The sequence below is a fragment of the Bos grunniens genome, chromosome 11 (genome assembly GCF_055505025.1).
Source record: "Bos grunniens cultivar Pamir isolate PY7600 chromosome 11, Bosgru_T2T1.0, whole genome shotgun sequence".
NCBI classification, from domain to species: domain Eukaryota; kingdom Metazoa; phylum Chordata; class Mammalia; order Artiodactyla; family Bovidae; genus Bos; species Bos grunniens.
This window is the reverse complement of record NC_141175.1, coordinates 81,039,075-81,065,040: the sequence shown is the minus strand read 5'-3', so window position 1 is coordinate 81,065,040 and position 25,966 is coordinate 81,039,075. Positions and strand designations below refer to the sequence as shown.

The window sequence follows — 25,966 nt, the reverse complement described above, 5'->3', positions numbered from 1 at the left end:
AGTGAAAAAGTTGGCTTAAAGCTCAACATTCAGAAAACTAAGATCATGGCATCTGGTCCCATCATTTCATGGGAAATAGGTGGGGAAACAGTGGAAACAGTGGCAGACTTTATTTTTGGGGGGTCCAAAATCACTGCAGATGGTGATTGCAGCCATGAAATTAAAAGACGCTTACTCTTTGGAAGGAAAGTTATGACCAACCTAGACAGCATATTAAAAACAGAGACATTACTTTGTCAACAAAGGTCCATCTAGTCAAGGCTATGGTTTTTCCAGTAGTCATGTATGGATGTGAGAGTTGGACTATAAAGAAAGCTGAGCGCCAGATAATTGATGCTTTTGAACTGTGGTGTTGGAGAATACTCTTGAGAATCCCTTGGACAGCAAGGAGATCCAACCAGTCCATCCTAAAGGAGATCTGTCCTGGGTGTTCATTGGAAGGACTGATGTTGAAGCTGAAACTCCAATATTTTGGCCACCTGATGTGAAGAGCTGACTCATTTGAAAAGACCCTGATACTGGGAAAGATTGAGGGCAGGAGAAGGGGATGACAGAGGATGTGATGGTTGGATGGCACCACTGACTGATGGATATGAGTTTGAGTAAGCTACGGGATTTGGTGATGGACAGGGAGGCCTGGCGTGCTGCGGTTCATGGGGTCGCAAAGAGTCGGACACGACTGAGCGACTGAATTGAACTGAATGTCTAACAATGTATACATACCTTTAATGTTAAAAACATAAAGTTTTTTGGCATATTTATTACCAATGCATTTCCAAATTTGTCATATGTTCTTTAATTATATGCTTTGTTGTATAATAAATTTTATTCAATAAATTCAATCTTTGTAATTGCTTTTACTGTTCAAAAAATCCTTTCAATTAGCTCCTATGGTGAAAATTACCATTATGTGTGTGAGAGATAAAGTGATTTGGAAACATACAAGTTAAATTCCTTTAATTGTTAAAAAATATACAGTATGCCTAATTAGTAATAATGAGAGATGCTCCTTATCAGACGCATTGAATGAGCTAGATTTTGGGATTTACTCACTTAAAAAAATAACTTAGCCAAAATCAAACAGCTCATTTCTCTGTACCAATTACTGCTTCTAAGTCACTCTACAAATTAACAGTAATATTAGTAATTCATGTAACTTTCTTCACTTAAAACAAAAAATTTCTTATTTGATCAAAAGAGTCATAGAACCGTTTATTATATGTGCACTGATTAGAAGGAAGCCATGAATCATCATATTCTTTTAAGGTTTGCATAATCTTCTAGGAAAGCATACCTCACTTTTAATGCAGTTTCTTCTTGGTTGCAAATTTATATTTTATACTTGTCAATGATTAAACAAGTCTTTAGTGCTTGTGTTAAGAACTGTTTACCTATAATAAACCACTTGAATTTGCTAGACATGAAATTCCCCATTCCACCATCCCCACTTGGAAAAGTGCTTCCAAGAATGGGCAACCATACTCTTCTGAAAATAGGAAACAAGACTGAAGGCACCTGGGGTCGAACTGAGCATACAAATAGGCATGTATCAGGTTGGCTTGAACTGAGATACAATAGTTTCAGTGACAAAGGTGGTGTTGTCCCCTGTCTTCAGATCCTCTTCCTCTTGGGTTTGTAGAAGAGACCTTCAAAATAAAAAGTAAAGAAAAGCATGTTTTCCCCTGCAAAATTCTGTTTCTTTTTCTCATATCTAGTTAACAAGAAAGAAAATTTAAGCTATTTTTTATTGTGGTGAAATATACATAATATAAAATTTACCACTTTAAGAACTTGAAAGTGTACAATTCAGTGGCGTTAAATACATTTACATTGGTGCACGACCACCTCCAGAACTTCTGCATAGTCCAAAATGTAAACTTTATACTCATTAAACAAGAACTGCTCATGACCTCCTTTCTTCCGACTCCCGTTACCTACCCTTCTGCTCTGTTTTTATGAATTCGTACCTACCTCACATAAGTGCACTCAGACGACATCTGTCCTTTTGTCTCTGGCTTCCTTCACTTAGCATAATGTCTTCAAGGTTCATCCATGTTGCGGCACCTGTCAGAATTTCATTCCTTTCTAAAGTATATGTCACAGTTTGGTTGTCCATTCATCCACTTGGCTTCTTTCCACCTTTTGACTGTTGTGATTAATGCTGCTGTGACTATTTGCAAGTAAGGTCTTAAACTGCAGTGGAACGCTGTGTCCTCTTCCCATTTCACCTCCTCTGTGCCTCTGCTCCAGTCCAGATCTGAATCCCTCCATGTGGTTGACTGTTGCTACATCGGTCTCACAGGGTGTAAGGAGAATTTTTAAAAACCCCACTTTACCTTTACCCTTTCTTCCTTGGCTGAACTTTGTCCAGTCAGGTTTATTTATAAACCATGAAAAGCTCATTAACACGATCAAGCATTTCTGCAAGCTCTCTTCTCCCTTTTGTTACTGAAGAAAGGCACTCGGCAGGGATAAGATTGTGAAACATGGCTGAGGATAAAAGCAAGAGAGATTCTATTGGATTAAATGCGAAGGAAGGCCAGACCAACAACGGGTTTGTACAAAATGAAGACATCCTGGAGACTGACCTGGACCCAAGCAGCCCAGTGGTCGGGCCACAGCACAACACCGTGGACATCCTTGGCCCCGGGGAGCCCGATGTGAAGGATGTCCGGCCCTACGCTGGGATGCCCAAAGAGGTGCTATTTCAGTTCTCGGGCCAGGCCTGCTACCGGATACCGCGGGAGGTGCTCTTCTGGCTCACCGTGGCTTCCGTGCTTGTGCTCATTGCGGCCACCATAGCCATCATTGCCATCTCTCCCAAGTGCCTGGACTGGTGGCAGGCGGGACCCATGTACCAGATCTACCCAAGGTCTTTCAGGGACAGCAACAAGGATGGGGACGGAGATCTGAAAGGTGCGTGCCTTGAGACTTGGTGCCGGGCGGGATGAGGTTGGTTTAGGGCTCTTCGTCCTGGAAGCTCATTATGCCTGGGCTGTGTGGTAATAAGCACATTCCACCCAGTATGACTTGATGATGCCTTTCTCCTTGTTTATGATATTTTAAAAAGCCACTCAGCAGAACCCAGCAATTCTTGGCATATGATGAAAGGATACTTGCTGGAGCCCTTTGAGCCCCCAAAGGGCTGTTAAGTTTATTGCCCAGTAGGAACTTTTGCATAGTCATCTGGTCTAACTTCCTGCATGAGCAAGTTTCCTCCTGAAATGTGTCCTGCTTCTGTACACTTTAGAGTTGGTCATCTCAGAGTGACTGTTTAGACTCTTTGGAATCCCTTTTCCAGGGTGCACAGTGGCTAGTTTACTAATCTGGCAGAGAGATTCTGATTAATAAGCAAAGCATACTTCATTATTTTAGAAGAAGATTAAGTGATATCTTTAAAATGTATAGACTAAGTCTTTAAAAGCTTAAATCTTGAGAAATGAAGAAAAGGTATAGTGTGGGTTGGTCATTAGTTGAATTAAGGATTATTTTAAAAAAATCCATCTTAATAAAGAAAGTAAAAAATATTTTTAAAGATATGCTAATAATTTCCTAGTGTGTTATGTATGGGATGGCCTTATTATTTATTGCTCAAGTGAGGACACAAACCAATTGCAGGAAACTGTCCCAGGCAAATTGGTTGATATGGTTACCCAGTTAAGGGAAACAATAAGGAACAAATAAACTAATAAGATAATTTTTGATAATGCTGTTTGGCTTGAAGAAGACAAAATAATGATTTAAGAGTATGGGATAGAGAAGGGAATGGCAACCCACTCCAGTGTTCTTGTCTGGAAAATCCCACGGACAGAGGAGCCTGATAGGCTACAGTCTGGGGGCGTCGCAAAGAGTTGGACACCACTGAGCAACTGAGCACACATGAATGTATTGGGTATAACTCTAGATGCCTGATATATAATAGCTTGCTGAATTGTTTGTTTTTGGCTAGTTGCTTGGCTCCCTTCCTGGTGCTTAGTATTCCTCTTTTCATCGCTGTAGAGTCTGTAAGGCCCTCCATTTTGCAGCCCCTTCTTCTGACTTACTGAGAAGGCCCCAGTCCAGCATTCTAAAAGATGACTTTCCTTGCACACCTCCTGTAACAGGTCACTACTACTTCCTCAATTAGTGGACAGCTTAGACTCAGAAACTGCAGCCTTTGAGACTGTAGTTGGTCTAGAATACAGTATATAAGGATAGATTTGTCTCAGAACTGTGTGGTCAAGGCCTGCACCTTACATGAAAATGTCTGAATACATCAGGGAGTCCTCACAAAACTATTAGGTTGGTACGAAAGTAATTGAGGTTTTGCATTGTTGAATTTTGCTTTTTGATATTGGAATACATTCTTAAATAAATGTGATTATGTTACGCATCGAAAAGAGTATAGGAAGTGGTAATGAGCTTAGTCGAACTTTAAAATGGTTCAAACACACTCCTAAAATCTTCAGCTTTCTTTAGTAAACTAATAAAAGACTTCTTCTTCACACTCATATAATTTTTCTCTTAAAAATCATCCTGCATCTTAACTAATTGAAATACTATCTGACCTTTAAGATGCAGTTCAAACCCACTTCCTTCATTAATCTATTTAATCTCTTAATCAGAGGGGGCGCTACCCTCCCCAAACTCTTTCAGTGTTTTGGATGGAGCTGCACCTCTGGTGCTTCGGTGTAACGTATCTGGGTGACTTTCCTTCCAACCCCTCAGCCCCTAGCATGATCCTATCACCTGCTGCTGCTTACAAAGTAAATGCTTTGCAAAGTGATGTTTTGATGGAATAAAGCCAAAAACCCTATAGCCCTAAAATATACTACCCACTTCCTGGCCCTGCCTCTGTAATCTTCTAAATTCCCTGTGCAAAGGGCAACTTGTATTCACCTCTCACATTTGTCATTGCCCATAACTTTTCCTTGTGGCTGCTTCCTGTAATTAATAGGTATTTTTTCTAGAGGTTGAGAGGATTATGTTCTAATTTGAAGAAGATGTTCCAGGTTTCAGTTTAGTCTATTGCGTTCTGTCCCCTGGAATGTGGACATCCGGAGATGCTTTGTTACTCTGTGTCCATTTGGCCTATTCGTTTTTATCATCCTGTTCCTTTGTGCTTATTCTTGATATAAATCAAAATTTTGACTTTAATCTGACTTAAATCAAAATTCTTTTGTTGCCTGTTGATACCCCAGGAGGTCTCACGGCCATCCACGGAAGGGAACTGAAGTATAGTCAGGACACAGATAAGCAGCCTGACTCCTGCTTTGGCCTCAGCGACTTCTGACGGGGGTCCCACAGGAAGTCACTGCAGACCGAGTACTAAACTCGGACTCCGCATTTAGGACTCTGAACTAGAAGCACTTCCCCCCACTAACTGCTAATTATCCTACGGGGTCCCAAGTACAAGAGTTTCATTCCTATGTCTCTTCTCATCTAAGTCTAAAGTTCTCTTCTGTATAAGTGTTTGACTTCAGTGCCATCCAAAGGAAATAGAATGTGGACCACATAGGTAATTGACAGTTTTCTAGCAGCCATATTAAAAAAGTAAAAGAGAAACGAGTGAACTTAATTTGAATAATATACTTTGTTTAATCCAACATATCAACTATCATTTCAATATATTGTTGTTGTTCAGTCGCTCAGTTGAATCCAACTCTTCACGACCCCATGGACTGCAGCATACCAGGCTTCCCTGTCCCTCCTCATCTCTGCAGTTTCCCCAAGTTCACATCCATTGAGTCGGTGATGCCATCCAACCATCTCATTCTCTGTTGCCCTCTTCTCCTTCTGCCTTCAATCTTTCCCAGCATCAGGGTCTTTTCTAATGACCAGCATCAGGGTCTTTGTTACATATAATCAATATAAAAATATAAATGAGCTATTTTACATTCTTTCTTGTCATACTGGGTTTTCAGTGTCCAGTGTGTGTTTTACATTTACAACACATCTCAGTTTAGACTAGTCACATTGCAAGTGCTTGAGAGCCACGTGGCAAGTGGCTGCACACTGGACAGTGCAGCTTAGATCACGTGACCATCCAGAGTGCATATGCTATTCTTCTTTGTATCTTGGTACTTAGCAGCATCTTGCTTGGATTAGGTGCTTGAAACCATGTGTAGAATAAATTAACAATAGTGTAGTTTTGGTTTTAAGTATAAAATATGAACAAACCACAGACAGATTTTTTAAATATTATGCACTGATGTTAAAGTTCAAAGGTTATTGCTAGAAGACTAATTTGCTGTTGGTTGTAGAACTAGACCTTGCTATTTGAATTTTACCCAAATTCAAAACAACCCCAAATATTTCTGTCTTAAGCCTATTCGTTTTATTTTTAATCGTTCAACTGAAAAAACAAACTATTTTTCATGGCTTTGACTTTTGCCTTCAGGTATTCAAGATAAATTGGATTACATCACAACTTTAAATATAAAAACTGTTTGGATTACTTCATTTTATAAATCATCCCTTAAAGATTTCCGACATGGTGTTGAAGATTTCCGAGAAATTGATCCCATTTTTGGAACAATGAAAGATTTTGAGAATCTGGTTGCAGCCATACACGATAAAGGTAAATTTAATGGAAGGTGGGTGGGATGGTTTAAGGAAAGCATTTCTCCAAATGCTTCAGATCAGATCAGATCAGATCAGTCGCTCAGTTGTGTCCGATTCTTTGCAACCCCATGAATCGCAGCACGCCAGGCCTCCCTGTCCATCACCAACTCCCGGAGTTCACTGAGACTCACGTCCATCGAGTCAGTGATGCCATCCAGCCATCTCATCCTCTGTCGTCCCCTTCTCCGCCTGCCCCCAATCCCTCCCAGCATCAGAGTCTTTTCTTGGCTTAGAGCATTTTCTTCCTCACTATTGTATTATTCTAATATGATATTATATAATATAATATTATCTTACCATTTGAAATGTTTTCACGCACTAGGTTTAAAATTAATCATCGATTTCATACCAAACCACACCAGTGATAAACATGCTTGGTTTCAATGGAGTCGGAACCGGACAGGAAAATATACCGATTATTATATCTGGCATGACTGTAACCATGAAAATGGTACAACCATACCACCCAACAACTGGGTAAGTCCCAACATGCTTGATTTACAGAAGTAAAATTGGCAGATCTTCAGTTATTAAACTGGCTATTTATAAAGCCCTGTTAAAGGAAAATGAATGATAGCAATCGTTTAAGAGAAGGGAAACAAATTTCCCAAAGAAATAGAAATGAAGTCCCAAGCTTCTAATCATCTGTGGGTTTGGATTTTTCATTTCGTTGTAGAGCTGATGTGTTTTAGCATATTAAAACTTATGCTCTTTGTTAACCTCTCTTTCCTTTATTTCCCCCTCTGTCCAGCTGAGACCCCATGTCTTATTAGTTTAGTAACTGTCTTGCTACCCTCCAGACCCTTTTGCCTTTCTGACTTTTTGACTCCGTTGTCCAGTAAAATGGTAGCCATAAACAAACTCAACCATCCATTTTTTCTTTACCTGAACTTTGGTATCCAAGCCTCTGGACATAGTCATTGTCCCTATCTGGACTGATCCATCCACTCTTTTGGGGGAATTTTACTAAATCCAACTGATCAACATGCCCTGTCTCCTCTTCAGACATCTTACCCACCTTCACTGCATCTCATCACCCTCAGCAGCAAACCCAACTTTAAAGGGAGAACAGAAGCTGACACATCCTGTTCCTGTTCACCTCTTCTGCACAGAGACCTTGTCTCTCCTGCTTGAGAGAAAGCCCAGTGAAATGTGTTTTAGATAAACAGTGAACAATTTTTAGTGTAAAATATTTGGAATACCCTTACACTAAAAAACTATTCATTGCTTATCTGAAATTCAGATTGAATTGAATGTCTTGCAGTTTATCTGGCAGCTCTCTTTCTGTCCCAGGTCAGTCCCTCTGTGTACTCTAATTCATCTTCTCTCCTGCTTTCTACAGACCCTTTTTCTCTGGATTATCTCTCCCCACTCCAGGGCCTCCCTCTTGACCTCCATAAGCACTAAAAGAGGCTGACCCCTGGGCATCAGCTTTTAAATGACCGAAGGGCACTCAAATGATGTGTGTCTAAAGTTGACTGTGTGCTCTTTTCTCCCAACCTCCCGTATCCGAGGTTATGTGAATAGCACTAATATACGCAGCCTGGTGAACAGCCCTTTAGCAAGTCCTGGCAATTTCACCTCTTCCCAGGTGGCTCAGGTTAAAGAATCCACCTGCCAATGCAGGAGATGTAGGTTCAGTCCCTGAGCCGTATAGATCCCCTGGAGGAGGAAATGGCAACCTGCTTCAGTATTCTTGCCTGGGAAATCCTGTGGACAGAGGACCTGGTAGCCTATAGGCCACGGGGTTGCAAAGAGTTGAACACAACCGAGTGATTGAGCAAACACACAATTTTCCTTTTTACCAATCCACCACTTTTTAAAATAATGATGACATTAGCAAACATTTGCTAATGCTTACTGTGTGCCAGGCTCTGAGTGTTTTATATTGATTATATTCATTAACTCCTGTAATTCACTATAGAGGCTTATGGGTTGGGCTTTAATTCCTGTTTTACAGATGAGCAGACTGAGGCAGAGAAATGTTAAGCACCTTGCCCTGGTTCACGGCTAATAAATGAAAGGGCTAAAGACTGTACCTAGTCTAATTTTTACTGAGTGAACATAAATTGGTACAACTTTGAGGTCCTAATTTTACATTTCTCTAACTGCTAATGATAATTTATCTAATTACTAATTATTGATGTACTAGTTGCCTAATTAATAATGATGCTGAATATCTTTTCATACATTTATTCACTTGAGCTTCCATTTCTGTGGAACATCTGTTTAATGGTTTCTTTCTCCAATTTTTTGTTGGATTGCTGGTCCCTTTGAAATAGATTTGCAGAGTTTATTTATTTATTTTTTTGTATTTTGTATACTGATCTTTCCGTATACTGATATATGCTGTAAAAATCTTATCCTGGTTTTTATTCAGGTGGGCCATGAAGTGAGCTGGAGAGAGAATGTTTCTTCAAAAGGCATCAGCTACTACTTAGCTTGGGCCAGTCGTTGCCATGGAAATGTGGACCCAGTGTGACTAGGTCTTTCAACTATAAAAATAAAATATTTATGCAAATCCCTTAGTTTGTAAATGTTGTCTAGATGTTCTCTTTAGTGTGAAATGAACAAATGGCCCAAGACAGAGCCCTGAGGAAACCTGACACAGGTTCCTCCATCTGGAAATGCCACGGATGTGAGCTTCTAGAAGGAGGAAAGCAGCACCCCTGTCAAATGCTGTTGGGTGCCAACATGTGAAGTCACTGTGTGTGCGTGCTCAGTCACTTAGTCATTTCTGACTCTTTGCTACCCCATGGACTGTAGCTGCCCAGGCTCCTCTTTCCATGGGATTTCCAATGGAATCCCATGGAAAGAATACTGGAGTCAGTTGCCATTTCCTTCTCCAGGATATCTTCCTGTCCTGGGGATTGAACCTGGGTCTCCTGCCTTGCAGGCAGATTCTTTACCATCTGAGCTATAGGGAAGTCCTCTTGAAGTTGCTAGATTTCTTTTATTCCTGAGGGCTAGCAGCATTTTAAATGGAATGATTCTAATATTTTTCTAAAAATATCATTTAAATAATCTCTCTATTTGGATTCAAGCTCCAAGATCAGTGGAACGTGTATTTCTCCCAAATTGACCATCATTTGCTTTTCTTCACAAATAGGAGTCCAGGGCCTGGACAGAAGTTTCAAGAAAATAGATTAGAAATGTCTGCTCCTTACATTGAGAGCATTGTTTTGATGTTGTGGTTGTTGTGAACAGTTTCTACTGTACAAACACATCACAACCACTTTTGTGGGGCACTAGGCCAGCAAGTGGAATTTTAGGGAATTAATTTATCTAGTGCTCTCACTAGAAGGAAAATTCTGGGGACTTGTGCACTTAGTCTGCATGGGGCTGACGATGACAATGATCATTTCTTTGTGGGTCTTACCATCATAGAAACCATGCTAAGGAACTGATCTGCTATTTTCTGTTTGCTAGTTAAGTGTATATGGAAACTCCAGTTGGCACTTTGATGAAGTACGAAAACAATGCTATTTTCATCAGTTTATGAAAGAGCAACCTGATTTAAATTTCCGTAATCCTGATGTTCAAGAAGAAATAAAAGTGAGTACAGACATCCACGTAAACTTCTCCATTTCACGGGTGCTTAGGTGGTTATTTGCTACCCTTTGTGTTGAATAGTAATTGTATGAGCAAAATCAAGCAGTACAATTCAGTTCTGGGATTAAGGTGTCTGATGCAAATACAGACTCTCAGATATGTCAGTGGCTCTTTCCTTCCTCTAACCCCAAATAATTGAAATGGGTGGAAGGCAGAAACACCTGTTACCTTAGCTCTGAGATGCCTCTCTGCCTGCACTAAGCTGGCACAGCTCCTGGGTCTGGACCTGGCCTCATCATTGGCTTCAGGGAGCTTCTGCGTGAATTATTTAGCTTTTCTGTGTCTTGGATCCCTTGTCTATGAGACACGATTGATGGTGCAGTGTTTGTCTCACAGGGGCTTTTTGGAACATGAGTTGATATAACCCATGCACAACATTTCTGCATTCACTCAGTAAATATCGGCTTATCATCTGTTCCATGTCAGTTCTGGTTCTAAGCAGTGGGAATGCAACAGTGAATCAAAAACCCCACCCTCAAGGAATTCCCAGTATCCTTAGGGGAAGGCAGACAACAGCTAAATATTTAACATGTCAGGTGGTGATGAAGGCTTAGAGACCTTCGCAGTGCCAGTGTGAAGTGGGCTCAGAGACACCCCTATGTTGAGGTCCCATTTGCACAAAACCTGATGTTTGTAAGGGAGCCATGTGAACAGCTAGGGAAAGAGAACTTCAGGCAGAGAGAAGAGCAAATGCAAAATTTTCTGGGGGAGACTGAGCTCCATGTGTTTCAGAAATGACCTGGGGGCTGCTGCGCAGAACTGCCAGGCACAGCAAGTGAAATTTCAAGATGTTCGATTAAATTTTAATTTCAGTTAAACAATGACTAGTGCAATATTTGATACTTTCTTCTACTAAAAAATTAGTTCATGGTTTATCTTAAATTAAAGCTTAACTGGTTGTCCTGTATTCCATGTGGCAACACTATCAGTGCACTTCAGTGAAGTGAGGGACAGGGTTGGGGAGTTTGGGTGTAAAAATGAGGGTGAGGGCTGATGCTGTGGGGCTGTGAATGCTGTCATAGGGACACTTGCTGAGCCAGAGATGATGCTCTGTGGTCTGATGATGCTCAGATTTCCTGCAGCACCCAGGTGAGAGTTGCTGGCACTCACACCTGTATAGTGGTGGTTCTAACAACACCTGACACATAATTCACAGTAAACATTAGCCCTGCTGCTGTTTTCATTATTGCTGCTGCTGTGGCTCTCATGGGCAAGAATTTAGGATACCAGGGCAGGGCTCTGAGGCCGGTGAAGAGGAAACCCAAATAGAGCAGAGCAGGGAGCTGTGGGTCTCTCTCTACAAGTCATCATGTCAGCCAGATGGAGAGGATGCCTTGTTGGAGTCACTAAGAACACCTGTGCCCCTTAGTCTGTTCTTGTTTTGTTTTTAAATAACAGCTTTATTGAGATATAATTGACATATCACAAAATTCACCCCTTTCAAGTATGTAAGTCAGTGGTTTTAGTATGTTTACAGGATTATGCAAGTATCTCTACTAATTTCAGACACTTTCATCACCCCCCCAAAGAAACCCCATACCCATTAGAACTCACTCCCTCTGGCTACTGCATTTTCTCTCTTTGAGCCCTGGAAACCACTACTCTACTTTATGCCTCTATAAATAAGCCTGTTCTGGACATTTCACATAAATGGAATCATATAGTATCTATATAGATGTCTGTGACATCTATATTATATATTATAATATATAATAATCTGTATCTATATCTATATTATAATCTGTATTTAATTTCTTGAGAAACTGTTTTCCAGTGTAGCTGGACCATTTTACATTTTTATTAGCCATGTATGGAGTTTCTATTTTCTCTGTATCCTCATTGACACTTGCTATTGTCTTAGCTTTGATAACTTTCATGCTAGTTAAGTGGTGTTTCACTGTGGTTTTGATTTGCATTTCCCTGACAGCTGACGATAGTGAGCGTCTTTTCATGTGCTTATAGTTTATTTGTATATTTTCACTGGGGAAATGTCTATTCAAATCCTTTGTCTATTTTAAAACTGTGTTATTTGACTTTTTGTTGAGTTATAAATTTTTTTTTTTTTTAACACATTCTGGGTATATGATTTGCAATTAATTTTCTTCCTTTCTATAGGTTGTCTTTTTACTTCCTTGATGGTGCTCTTTGAAGCACAAGAGTTTTTAATTGCTGTGATCTTCAACTTATCTATTTTTTTTCTTGCTTATGCTTATAGTATAACATTTAAGAACCATTGCCTAACTCCAGGTTGTAAAGATTTAACTCATGTTTTCCTTTAAGAGTTTTGTAGTTTTAGCTCTTACACTTAGGTCTCTGATCCATTTTTTGTTGATTTTTGTATTTGGTAAGAGGGAGTCTAACTTCACTCTTTTGCATGTAGCTATCCAGTTATCCCAACAATATGTGTTTAACAAAGATTATTCTTTCACCATTGAACTATCTTGGAACCCTTTTGAATATCAGTTGATCACAAACACTGGGGTTTATTTCTAGACTGTCACTTCTGTTCCATTGATCTATATGTCTGTCCTTATGCCAGTCTGGATTACTACAGTTTTATATAGTAAGTTTTGAAATTGGGATGTGTGAGCTCTACAACCTTGTTCTTTTTTTCCAAGATTATTCGACTGTTCTAGGTTCTTTGCACTTCCCTGCTTGCTTGTCAGTTTCTTCAGAGAAGCCTGCTGGGATTGTATGGAATCTGTGGATCAGTTTGGGGGAGTATTGCCATCTGAAGAATATTAGCTCTTCCGATCTGTGGACACAGGATGTCTTTCTACTTACTCAAGATCTCCTTTAGTTGCTTTCAACAGTGTCTTCTAGTTTTCAGTGTACATATCCTGCACTTCTTTTAAATATATTCCTATAAATTCCTTAGTTCTAAGGCTATTTTTACTATATATGTTTTCCAGAATTTAGATGAATTGCTTTGCGATCTTGAGAAGTAGGCACCTTGTCATGGCAGCCTTGTCTCATTTGGGGGTGGGGAGGTAGACACAGTCAGCCCACTAACGAGGGGTTAGTTTTAAACTTCTCTGATGGAGTGTGAACTTTCCTCTTCTCCATCACTGAAGATCATTTATACACTCACACCCCCCACTCTTACTAGGCACTTACTTTTTGCCAAGTGCTTTACCAGCATTATCTCATTTAATGTTCAAAACAAACCTAACTTAGGAGATTTTATGACCATGACTGTTTTACAGAGAAGGAAACTGAGGCTTAAAGAGGTGACACCACCCACCTTGGGACTAAGGGGATAGGATTCAAACCCAAGCACCGAGATTGTGGCATCCATGTACTTAAATTAACCACAGCTCCTTGCCTAATCTGAGGCAAACTGCTTCTCTCTCTGTGTTTCACTTTTTCTACACAGTTTTTGTAAGCAGGTTTTTAATTGGAAATTCATAGAAACCAGTTGGTTTATCAGGCAGTGGATTTCTCCAGGCTCCTTGCGGCAATATTGATGGATTGCCTGGAGATGTTTAGACAAATGTGATAAATTTTGCCAAAATGTGCCAGCAATACATTAATTCTTTTTTGGCTAACCCAGCAATTCTCTTGAAGGCATCCAAGTAGTGGAGGACATAAATAGGAGCCTTAGTTACTAGCCTTGCAGGATGAAATCCCTCTTGAGATGAATCATTACTGCCTCTGGTTGAGAGGTTAGACGTTTTTTTGCAAGGCTGGTTTACAAGGTTTCCTATTAGAGGTAAATAAGAAAGGCTGAATGCTGTAAGGGAAGGCTCTTCGCTCCTGGAAAGGGAGCTTTCACATGAAGGGACTTCTGACATCCTCCTTCCCCCAGCAGCACTTATCTTTGAAGCAGAGTTATGCAGGTTAATAATCTGCAACCCTGAGAATTTGTGATGAGGAGGCATTTGGAATGAGTTGTGCTTGCATACCAGCTTGTCCTCAGGACCTGAGCCTTCTTCCTCGGGGCTCCCATCAGATTTCAGCTTATCTGCACGGTGGGAGGCTGGCAGGCAGGAGACACCCAGCACAGAACATCCTTCTTCTTCCTCTTTGTCCCCTCCCTTGCACTGGCCATTAGGGGTTTGGCTCTGCCCTGAACCTTCCAGGGCTAGAGCTTTTTCAGCTAGAGAAGTCAGGAAGTCTTCTCAGAGGAGGGGTGGCTTATATTTGTCTAGTATTTTATAATTTTCCGATCAGTTTTTTAAAATTTGCCCTCCAAATCCCTTATTTGACAAATAAGGAAACTGAGGCCCAGAGAAGTGATCAGTAGACAAGCTGCAGAGCAGGGAAGAGATTCCAGATGGCCTGGCCCCATGTCTGGGGCTCAGTCTGATTCCTGAAACCACCCACGTGGGAAGGCTGAGCCCTGGATTAGAGGAGTTAGTGTATTTATAGCAACTGGCAACTGGGAACCAAGATGCCCTCCTGGCTAAAGATGGGATACAGAGCATAAGTAATGGTTCTGTTCTGCCTCTACTGAGCACAGTATTGCTGGAGACAAGCAACTCAATTCAAAATAAAATATACTCACTACCTGCTTTATAAGCCAGCTCAGTGCTTGATGCTCATCACTGCAGCATCATTATACCACGTGTATGCCATGCACTTCATTATAAACCATTCCCTCATTAAACAGCATGTGCTGTGTATTGGCTATATGCCAGAGTAGGCTGATTCTGAAGATGGAACCGTGTTGTGGCCATCATGGGCTATGATAATATATTCTGGAGGGGGGTGGCAAACAAATGGGAAATAGAGGGTATACCTAGATATAGATATATAGATATAAGCAATGATTCCTAGAGAGTGAGAAAGAATGACCCATGTTGTAGCCGTCATGGGCTATAATAATATATTCTGGAGGGGGGTGGTAAACAGATGGGAAATTACGGTAAAGTGTGCTGAGTGTTCATGGCAGTAGGAAGTAGGAGAATGCAGGGCAGGGACCTAACCTGGACACAGAGTGGGAGAGACTGGGGAAAGGTTTACAGAGGAAGCAATGATAGCTAGAGGGTGAGAAAGACTGAGCCAAGCAAAGAGACACAGGTGGGAGTGTCCCCAGCAGAGAGAAAGCACAGTGGAAGTGCTGGGAGTTGTCCACTGTGGGTACATGTTGTCCCGAGAGGGGGTGTGTGATCAGGCGAGGTGAGAGAGGTGGGTAGGAACCACATCATGAGCTGCATTGGAGGACATGGTAGGTGCTTGTCTTGGGCAGGGGAATAATTTTTAATTTGCACTGGGAAAAATCAATATGGTTTGTGATGAAGGCATTTGAGTAAGGCAGGTTTGAAGGCAGAAAAACTGGGGAGGTGGGTGATGCAGTAACTAGGAAACCTCCCAGTGGGACCAGTGAGGGTGGCAGAAGGTGTAGCGGTTGCAGAGGCATCATCAGTCCTTAGAGAGGAGTCTGGTGTGACTTCCAGGTTTCAGATTTGAATTCTGGCTGGGTGGCAGGTCCGTTTCCTGGGATGGGAGATATGGGAAGAATGGGTGTGTGTGTGGGGGGTCTCAGTTGTGTAGAGTTTGAGCTCTCTGTGAGACATCCAGGTGTTCAGTGGGTAGCTGGCTAGAATGCCATGGAGCTCAGGGGAAGGTCTGGTTCAGAGATAAAACTCGGACTTGTTACCATGTGGACAGTGCCCACAGAGGTCAGGCAGGTAATATCAGTGAACGAACTGCGCTGGCTGAGGTGAATCAAAGGGCCATTTGTCATTTATCTTGATGGGGTTGTTGTCATGTGGCAATGATGGCCAGGTGTAGCATGTCCTCCAACTAAAATAATTATAGTAAAGGAAGGCCACATTAACAAATGGAGTACCATCTGAGCCACCAGGGAAGCCTGTAAGGGCACCACACGGTTCCAATTACGGTGTACCACTTACTTGTCGGATGACCTTGATCAAGACGCATCATCTCTCTGTGTCTCAATTCCCCTGATGGTAAAATGGGAACAATAATGGTACATGCCTTGTGGAGTCGTTTGGGGATTAAGTGGTTTAACCTTTGTAAAGCACTTAGGATAGTGTGGTGCTTATTATATATGTAAGGGGTCCCCAGCCTCCAGGATCTAATGCCTGATGATCTGAGGTAGAGCTGGTGTAATAATAATAACAGAAATAAAATGCACAATAAGTATAATGAGGTTGAATCATCCCAAAACCATCCTCCCACCCACAACCCCTGTCCATAGAAAAATTGTCTTCTGTGAAACTGGTCCCTGGTGTCAAAAATGGCCGGTATAAGTACTTGTTAAATAATCAATGAGTGATAGATAAATGAGTCAATACTGTTGTGAAATGAAATGAACAGAGGGTGTAAGATGGAGCCCCAAGGAGTATGAATATTTAAAGGACTGTTGAGCAGACAGAGAAGTCACAAACCAGGAGCGTGGTATCCTGGATCTAAGTCCTGTGAGTATTTCTAGATGATAGGGTTAGTCTATGTTGTCAAACACAGCAGAGAGGTCAGGTATAAGCTTCCTGGGTAGCTCAGCTGGTAAAGAATTAACCTGCAATGCAGGAGACCTGGGTTTGATTCCTGGGTTGGAAAGTTCCCCTGAAGAAGGGATAGGCTACCCACTCCAGTATTCTTGGGCTTTCCTGGTGGCTCAGACAGTAAAGAATCTACCTGCAATGTGGGAGACCTGGGTTTGATCCCTGGGTTGGGAAGATCCCCTGGAGGAGGGCACAGGAATCCACTCCAGTATTCTTGCCTAGAGAATCCCATGGACAGAGGAGCCTGGCAAGCTACAGTCCATGGGATTGCAAAGAATCAGACACGAATAAGCGACTAAGCACAGCACAAAGACCAAAGCATCAGTTGACTCTGGCAGCAGTACCTCATTTAATCCTCACAGAATTCCTGTAAAGCAGGTATTATTTTATTGATGAAGAAACCAAGGTTTTGGAGGTCATGCATATAACCTAAGTCATGTAGCTGGACAGTGGGGGAGATGGGACGGTCCCTTATGGGTCAGATTCTGGAGGCTGTGATCTATGTCCTGCTTCTGGAAGAGTCAGCAGAGAATTTTACCCAGATTTCTAAAGACCAGTAGGGCTGGTTTGCCTTCCTTGCTTGTAAGCAGAGGATATGGTTTTCTCTCTGTCTTTCTGAAATATCCTATGCTTTCTCATTCTTTCTCGAGACGGATGACCTGGGGTATATGTCATTATCAAGAGGATGTCTTGCATATCATCACGTGTAACAGCAGAGCCTTTCTTTGTCCCAAACCTTTCATTTTACTTAAGTGGATCCAGTAATGTCAGTCACCTCAAAAGGAAAGATTTGCCTCAAGGTTTTGAACTGATTCCTTCTTCACTCAGAGGAGCAAGTTGTTTAACGAGAAAAGAATGTAGACATGTCTGGTGGAAAAACCAGGGCTGCGTGATGTCATGGGAGTTAGTTAGAAATTGGAGACACAGTGTACTGTCCCTAGAGTCCCATGGTCCCTACATGGGTCACCCAGACCTGGGGAACTAGGCTCCATGCCCATTTCTGCATCCGGCACACTAGGGGAGCTTAATTGGCATAAAGCGATGGTTAACCAAGGAGATCCAACCAGTCCATTCTGAAGGAGATCAGCCCTGAGATTTCTTTGGAAGGACTGATGCTAAAGCTGAAACTACTCCAGTACTTTGGCCACCTCATGCGAAGGGTTGACTCATTGGAAAAGACTCTGATGCTGGGAGGGATTGGGGGCAGGAGGAGAAGGGGACAACAGAGGATGAGATGGCTGGATGGCATCACTGACTCGATGGATGTGAGTCTGGGTGAACTCCGGGAGTTGGTGATGGACAGGGAGGCCTGGCGTGCTGCAATTCATGGGGTCGCAAAGAGTTGGGCAGGACTGAGTGACTGAACTTATACTTAACCATTAAAATCTGGAATTCTCTTTTTTTACCTGGTTGAGAATAAATAGCACAATGAAAATATTTTTCAAGAGCCATTTAGCAAATTTTAGATTATGTGGGTGAAGACCTCAGCATGTAAAATGCCTCTCAAAATGGATACATGTATATGTATAGCTGAATCTCTTTGCGTCCACCGGAAATGATCCTAGCATTATTAATTCACTATACTCCAGTATAAAATAAAAAGTTTAATAAAAAATTTTAAAAAAGACTCTCAAAAACAAGCATCCGGCTTTTTTAGTTTTGTCTTATCAAACAATGATAACATCTCTTACCAGACTACAGTGAAAATCCCTGCCAGGGCCATATGCCTATGCTGAGGTCCGTGTTTCTCATTCTCTAATGTTGGCTCGGTAGCTAGCAATGCTGCGATCCCCAAAGTGAATGAGGACCTCAAGAAGCTTTATTCTCGGAAATTAGTGCTCCAAAGCTTAATGTTTACAACCGCATGGCGTTTAATGTTTTCTACATTCTTGTCAGAGTCCGCTTGAGTGGATTAGTTATTTGTGCCCCACCCCGATTCTCTTCCGTTGTTCTCTCTTGTTAAGAACAGCGCCACCTAGGGGTGGACCCCGGTTGTACGGGATCTGAAGGTTATAAAAACCAGGGGCTTTTTTTAAAGTTTAAACTTTTTATTTCATATTGGAGTATAGCTGATTAACAATATCTTAATAGTTTCAGGTGAACAGTGAAGGAATTCACCCATACATATACATGTATCCATCCTCCAAACTTGGGGGCTTTTTTAAAATAAAAAGAGTATAAAATTAGGTACGGGAAAAAAAACGTGGTTATTTAGAATGAAAAATGAATGTAAGTAGAAAGGGAGGCCATGCAGTGAAGGGTCTTAAAACTTAAGCCTGGTTAGCTTCATGCTAAGTGGGTCCTTAGAGCCACTATGGATCCTGTTCTATGAATGAGGTGCCTTCCTATCTGGGGCTTCTCTAACTGAATCTTAACTGCCTTCACTTCCTGCCATCCTGCTGCACTGACCTCCCTGGCAAGTCCTGCTGTGTCACCCTTGTGTTACCATGCTCCTCTCTTTGAAAGCTTTATCGTGTCTGTGACTTCAGTATTTTTGCATTAATATTTGTCTAGCTGAGGATTCTTAAAAAAAAACCATGAGACCTAGGATTGTGTCTGGGTTGTGTTGTATTTTGCATGTGGTTCTAGTTCCAAGGCCTATAGCTAAGTGCTTGGTCCCTAGCTGGAACCCAAATACTTACTGAATGAATGAATTTGTGAAGAAGGATGCTACTAAGAATAGATTTGTGGGTCTTGTACCCCAAAGAGAAATTCCACTGGGTAGGGCCAGCTTAAGGGCACTTGGGTCAGCTATGTTCAAAATGAGGCTTGTCAGCAGCAGAGTCTGTTCTTAGATTCGAAAAATTTGTTTAAGCTTTGCCATTCAAAATTTCACCTTAAACGGACTGACATCAGCCTTGCATTCAGCCTAGAGAAACCTTTGGGAGCCTTGACCTGCAGCCTCAAGAGGCCCCATATGCCCATGTAGATACAAGAAAGACACTTTGAATCTAGCAAGTGATTTTGGGGACAGTCCTTATTTGAGGTCTATAGCTCTGTTCCCCTCACTAGGTGAAAACTGGCTTCTTCACTCCAGTACCTTAAGTTACAGGTGGTTCTGCTCTAATGTGATGGAGTGGGTTGCCATTTCCTTCTCCAAATATGATGTACACATTCCTGTAGAAACTTCCCTTTGGCAAGGATTGAGCTGAAAGGAGAACAGGGAGAGCTGTTGTTCCTTTGCAGAAGGGTGTCTTTCGGTGAGTGCAGGCGTCGGCCCAGCTGGGAGGGGTTGGCAGGGGGAGGGGAACTGAGACCAGGCCCTCTGCTTTTCAAGGTCACTGGTCTTCTTAACTGTCCCCATACAGGCCAAGTCATCCTCTGCCTCCATGCTTGACTCATGCTGTCCCAAAACAGTCCCGAATGTTCTTCTAGGCTTACTCTCTGATGGTATCTCAAGCCAAGCTCTAGCTTTTCCTTGCCCGAAGGCAGGAAACATATGACTGTGCCCACCCATGTTAACTTAGATCTTCTTGGAGCTCCAACAGTCATGCAGACCGAGGAAGCTGCTCTCATGATGCTGAACCGTGTCCTGCCTTGTGTTAGGTAACCCTCTCACATGTCCCCAGCTACTGTGTAGATGCCTCGAAGCCAGCGAACTGGCTGTACTTCTTTGATGTCCCAACAGTATCACACCATCTTTGACTCATTTGGAGTTGATTCTTTCATTCCTCGACTGGTTCACTGAATAACAACTGCTGGGTCAGTGGCAAGGGAAGCAGACATGAAAGCTGCAGTCTTTCCCTCCAAAATGCCCCAGTCTGGTGGAACAGCCTTCATGACTGGCTGCTTAATTGGTTATTTTCTGTCAGTCTGGAGTGACTTCTAAGGAACGGAGCATGGTGGAGATAAGCTATGTATGTATCTGGTGTCTCCTGAGTACTATCTTTCATTGTGGTTTCAGTGTCTCCTGAGTCCTATGTTTCATTGTGGTTTTATTCTTTCATTTCCAGTGGAGTCTAAACTTTGGGAACATGCTCATAGCATCAGTTACATATGTAACATTCTGAATTCAAATATGAGGGAAGAATCAGATCAGATCAGATCAGTTGCTCAGTCGTGTCTGTCTCTTTGTGACCCCATGAATCGCAGCACACCAGGCCTCCCTGTCCATCACCAACTCCCGGAGTTCACTGAGACTCACGTCCATCGAGTCAGTGATGCCATCCAGCCATCTCAGGAGCCCATAAATACAGTTATTCCAAAGTTCATGAGGCTCAGACACTGCTGTGCTAAATAGATACTTTTATATGTGGAGGTGACTGTTTTATGATGGAAAGTCACTAACAGACAAGACTTTTATTAAACCTTGTGACAACAATGTGTTGTTGATATAATCAAGCGTTTTTGCTTCTTCCTGTTTAGGAAATTATACAGTTCTGGCTCTCAAAGGGTGTTGATGGCTTTAGTTTCGATGCTCTTCCATTTCTTCTAGAAGCAAAGCATCTGAGAGATGAGGCCCAAGTGAATAAGACCCAAATCCCGGTAAAGTTTTAAACATATTAATATATGTATACATGGTTTTAATATATATTATAAAATAAGTATATATTTATAAATATATACTTATTTATATTTTTTTCTTTTCTGAAAATGTTATCAGAGTATTTTTTTTTTTTTAGCCTGAGACACCACTTACCAGAGGTGAGTTCTGTTCTGCCTAAGTGCTTTGAATCATTTTCTTTAGGAAACACAGGAGTTTCAAATGCATGCGACTAGATATTTCCTTCTACTGGTTCCCTCCAGAGTGATCTTTACAGATCACTTTCTGAGGGCATGGACAGTTGTGGACTCCACCAAGGGCCATAACTCTGTGATTTCTGTCACTCACTCAAGCTCAAGGGAGGTGCTTAAATTCCCCAGGTGCTTTTGCAGTCATTAAAGCCACATGTAAGCAGAAGGGAAAGGAAATAACACTTGCTGAGCATCAGTTGTATGCTATGTGCTCTTTCCGTTTAGCTCTCTCAACATCTTGTGAGGTTTCATGATCCCCATTTAGCAAATCTTAGAGGAATTAATTCATCAGGGTGACACAGGTGATAAATGGGATTACCAACCAAAGCTATCTGCAATAGGATTTGGGCTTTTCGTGCTTTCACACCAGTGGGTCTCAACCTTTCCCCCTCCCACGTCACACATGAGACACAGTAATAATCACATGCCACTCTCACCCCTGTAGTTGACCACCATGCTACAGTCAGGCTGTTTTCAGTGGCAAGTAGATAGCAGTCCCAAAATGCATTTCAAAATAAAAGACTAGTATATTTATACAAGAGTATGTAAAAATGTGTCCGACTCTTTGCGACCCCATAGACTGTAGCCTACCAGGCTCCTCTGTCCGTGGGATTTTCCAGGCAATAGTACTGGAGTGGATTGCCATTTCTGTCTCCAGGGGATCTTCCCAACCCAGAGCTCAAACCCGGGTCTCCCGCATTGTAGACAGACGCTTTACCGTCTGAGCCACCAGGGAAGTCCATGTATAAATGAATTAATAGTGACACACAGCAAAATGGGTCAATCTTAGTGATATAATGTGTAGCAAAAAAAATCTAAATTATGTATAACATGATGCCCTTTTTAGAAAGTAAAATTAAATTCATATGGTTATCAACGTGATAATCTTATCTGAGTAATAAAGGGAAGCTGGCCATTCATGGGCTAATTATGAGACCATGTCATGAACCAAGGTTATGATTAAGCCATTTTTTTTTTCACATCTGATTTCCAGTAGAAAGGAAAACTGAAGGAGAAAAAAAGGTTGTATGTTAGCCAGCTGTCCCAAAGAGAAGCATTTATACTTGGAGAAGAAATTCCAGAATAACCTTGCTAATTATAATATGTCGGAAGATAGGCACATGCTTCCACTGAAGACAAATGACCAGAACAATGGATTTTGTGTACTACCCAAGAAAAACTTAAAGTACATGTAACTTCCAAAGATATTGGAGATTTCAAAAAACTTCACTTGATCTAGCAAGAGAAAATCACTTATAAAAAAGGGGTCCACTGAATGGATGGCAACTCATGGACTGTCTAGCCTGTCCATGTCCTAACCCAGGACTTATAACCTGAGCTTGTATGAGACGTAATCTTTTACTTTGATTCTAGAAGATTATTGTAACCCTTGAAAAGCACAAAATCAGTATCAGGAAAAATTATTGAAACCCCAAGAAAGTATAACTATAAGAATAAAGGACAAAAGTGGTAAAAAACCAAATTTAAATGCATGGTATTAATAATTTTGTGAGCAGATAAAGTACAAATGTAATAATGTACTCTAATCATTAAGATAATTTCTTTTGTTTGCCTTTAAAAATGTGGAGCATTTGGGACAATAAAATGTTTAGGAGGATTTTGTTAAATACATTTGTAATCAATGTTTAGCTGTTTGGTAAAATTTAACTTGTTTACTAGATTTACAGTTAATAAGTTAAGCAAAAAATGAAACACTAATAATATTGAGTGTTCTCCGTGAACAAAATCCCTTGAGCAGTGGATGCCTTAGGACCATCTTTAAGCATGTGTGTTTTGGTCTGAGTCCTTTGAAGACAGTCCACACGAGGCCGCTATGGGCATTTGACATGTGACATTATGGTAACCATGCTGTCCTGTTTTCAAAGGACATGGTCACTCACTACTCGCAGCTGCACCATGACTTCACCACCACACAGGTGGGAATGCACGACATTGTCCGCAGCTTCCGGCAGACCATGAATCAATACAGCAGGGAGCCAGGGCGATACAGGTAACCACAGGCACAGCGTGTGATCTGCACTTTATCCCTCACAATCACGCATCCTCAAGAGGTTCCAGTTATAATTTAACAAACCGTATAATTACAGTGCATTATAACTCGATTACGCTAGGGCCTGGTATAGTCTCTCATGTTGCTGAAGTTTGCTGATTTAGTTTCCTCTTTTGTAAAACGATGCTAGTCACAATATGTATTTATTAGGAACTTTGTGAAAATTAATTAAAAATATAATATATTATCTTAGTCTTTATTATTTATTATTTGCCCTGTTAGCATGCAAATGTTCCAGCTAAGCTGTTAATAGATCACAATGGTTAGGAACACAACTTTGGAATCAGGTGGGGCTGAGGTGGAGTCCTCAGGCATAAGAGCTATGCCACCTTGAGCTGGCATAAGGTTAGTTAACCTAAGTCTCAGTTTTCTCATCAACTAAAAAGTGCTAACTGACAGCCATATAAGGTTGTGAGATTACATGAGATGTCTGTGAAGCACTTAAAACGATGCCTGGCACATAATAAACACTCAGTGAACTTAACTCTTGTAGTGTTTATATTGATTACCCAACAGAATCAATGGAAAAGGAATTCAAGAAACTTCTTCTTGAAGTAGGTTCTCTGATAACTGTCCCCGTTTTACAGATGAGGAGACTGAGACTCTGGGCATACAGGTAATGGTCACCCAGGCAGTGATCACAGAGATGAGATTGGAACTGAAACACCCCAGCTCCGGATACTGTATACTTATCCATTCAATGTAATGTCTCCAACAGCTAAAGCCAGCATTGATGTGGGTCATTTCAGGCAAATATGTGTTCCCTGAAGAGTGTCTGCTTTCCAGCAACTGATAGTGCACCCCAATAATAAAGTGAGACTTTACGGAGATTCAGACACAAGGGGAAGTTTCTTGGGTGAGCCGCCTTCACCTTATATGCAGGCATGTACTGTATGTTCCAAGTGTAGTGATGAGAATTACTACAGAAAAGTCTTCCTGGAAGTTACTGAGTTTCGTTTAGATTTAGAAAGCAAAGAACGGTATTGACTGAGATCCAAATGTGTTTCTTTTAGACATGACTCAGTATTGGGCTAGTCTCTCGGTTTAATGTGTTGAGAAATTGCCAGTTGACCCAGCGTGCCATTTCTGTGCGTCGGCTTGATTCTGCTTCCTTAGTAAGCCCTAGCTGACGTGGTCAAGTAGCATGCATTCATTCCCATCCTGTCCATGAGGATAGCAGCTGTGAAGCGCTTTCCCAGTCTCCTCACAGACCCTGACGACACTGTACTTCTCTTACAGGTTCATGGGGACTGAAGCCCATGGAGAGAGCATCACCAAGACCATGGTATACTATGGGTTGCCTTTTATCCAAGAAGCAGATTTTCCCTTCAACAGTTACCTCAGTAAACTAGACAAGCCTTCTGGCAACAGTGTGTCTGAGGTTATCACATCCTGGATGGAAAACATGCCAGAAGGAAAATGGCCTAATTGGATGGTAAGTCCTTATGCCCAGCTCAGCATAGGGTGCTGGTGCGCTCACTGCAAAGTCAGCTCTGAAACAAGGGGCACGTGTCTGTAAGTGACCTTCCCCTTCCCCTCAGTTTGTGATGGTTTAGTGAGCTGGGCCCATCCCAGCTCCTGATCAGGTTCTTGTCATTCTTCACTCTTTTCCTTCTGTTCTCAGATCAGATAATCTCAACCGATCTGTCCCATTTGCTGACTCCTTGACTAGTTCAAATCTGTCTAGCCCTTCCAGTGAACTTTTCACTTATTGTACTTATCAACTAAAATTTCGATTTGGTTCATTTTCATGACTTCTCTTTATTGACAGTATCTATCTGATAAAGCATTGTTCTCATACTTTTAAGTATGAGATATGGTAATGTAGATATGGTTTACATTTTTGAACACACGTATACGAGTGGAGTTGAAGTCATTATCCACTAAGGCCATACCTCCCTGGTTCTTTGCACGTCTTGTATTCTTTTATTGGTTGTTGAAAACTGGATGTTTGAATGTAGAGATTTTGAAAATCACATTCTCCCCTTCCCCAGTGTTTGTTTCTTCATTGACTTTTGTGGATTAATTCTGTAAAAATCTGTATTATTTGTCGTGTGCGGCCACTGAAGTCTCTGCTTGGTCACTAATGATTGTTAAGATTCCTTAGAAACCTTGAACCAGTGTCTCCCAGCATTCGCTGAGGGGCTGTTAGTGGAGTGGGGGAGGGAGGGATGCTTTCAACACTCCTGCAGGCAGCTTACAACTTTGCCTTGGTCTCTACTCTCCTCTAGCAAGAGCTTCAGGGTTGGCCAACAGGGAGAGATTAGAGTTTCCCTGGGCACCTGTGCATGTGTGCAGGCTACTAGATTCCAGGAAAACGTCAGAGTCTTTCAAAGCCTATTACGGTCATCTCATTTCCAACTTTTAAGTTTTTCTGGTCAGTCTCTGGCCCAGGTTGGTAACCCCACCTCTGGCAAGTAATCAATTGTTTTTGGCATATGCCTTCCGGATAAGATGATTTGCATACTCAGCTCTG

At 41.6% G+C, this 25,966-nt stretch overlaps 1 protein-coding gene and 1 long non-coding RNA gene across 2 annotated transcripts in view; one reads left to right on the top strand and one right to left on the bottom strand.

Moving 5' to 3' along the window:
* Positions 1-780: 780 nt before the first annotated feature.
* On the bottom strand, positions 781-2,263 carry LOC147363402 (uncharacterized). The gene is made up of 2 exons (XR_015137041.1): positions 1,972-2,263; positions 781-1,646 (listed from the first exon to the last, which is right to left on the bottom strand). It is a non-coding gene; the product is annotated as an uncharacterized LOC147363402 (long non-coding RNA).
* Positions 2,264-2,447: 184 nt separating this feature from the next.
* The window catches only part of SLC3A1 (solute carrier family 3 member 1), a 35,282-nt gene continuing 11,763 nt past the window's right edge, over positions 2,448-25,966 (top strand). The window contains exons 1-7 of the mRNA XM_086327173.1: positions 2,448-2,916; positions 6,380-6,559; positions 6,926-7,080; positions 10,033-10,158; positions 21,051-21,170; positions 23,306-23,430; positions 24,730-24,925. Of these exons, the coding sequence (XP_086183299.1) occupies positions 2,487-2,916; positions 6,380-6,559; positions 6,926-7,080; positions 10,033-10,158; positions 21,051-21,170; positions 23,306-23,430; positions 24,730-24,925 (1,332 nt within the window). The 5' untranslated portion in view covers positions 2,448-2,486. The remainder of the gene's footprint in view (positions 2,917-6,379; positions 6,560-6,925; positions 7,081-10,032; positions 10,159-21,050; positions 21,171-23,305; positions 23,431-24,729; positions 24,926-25,966) is intronic.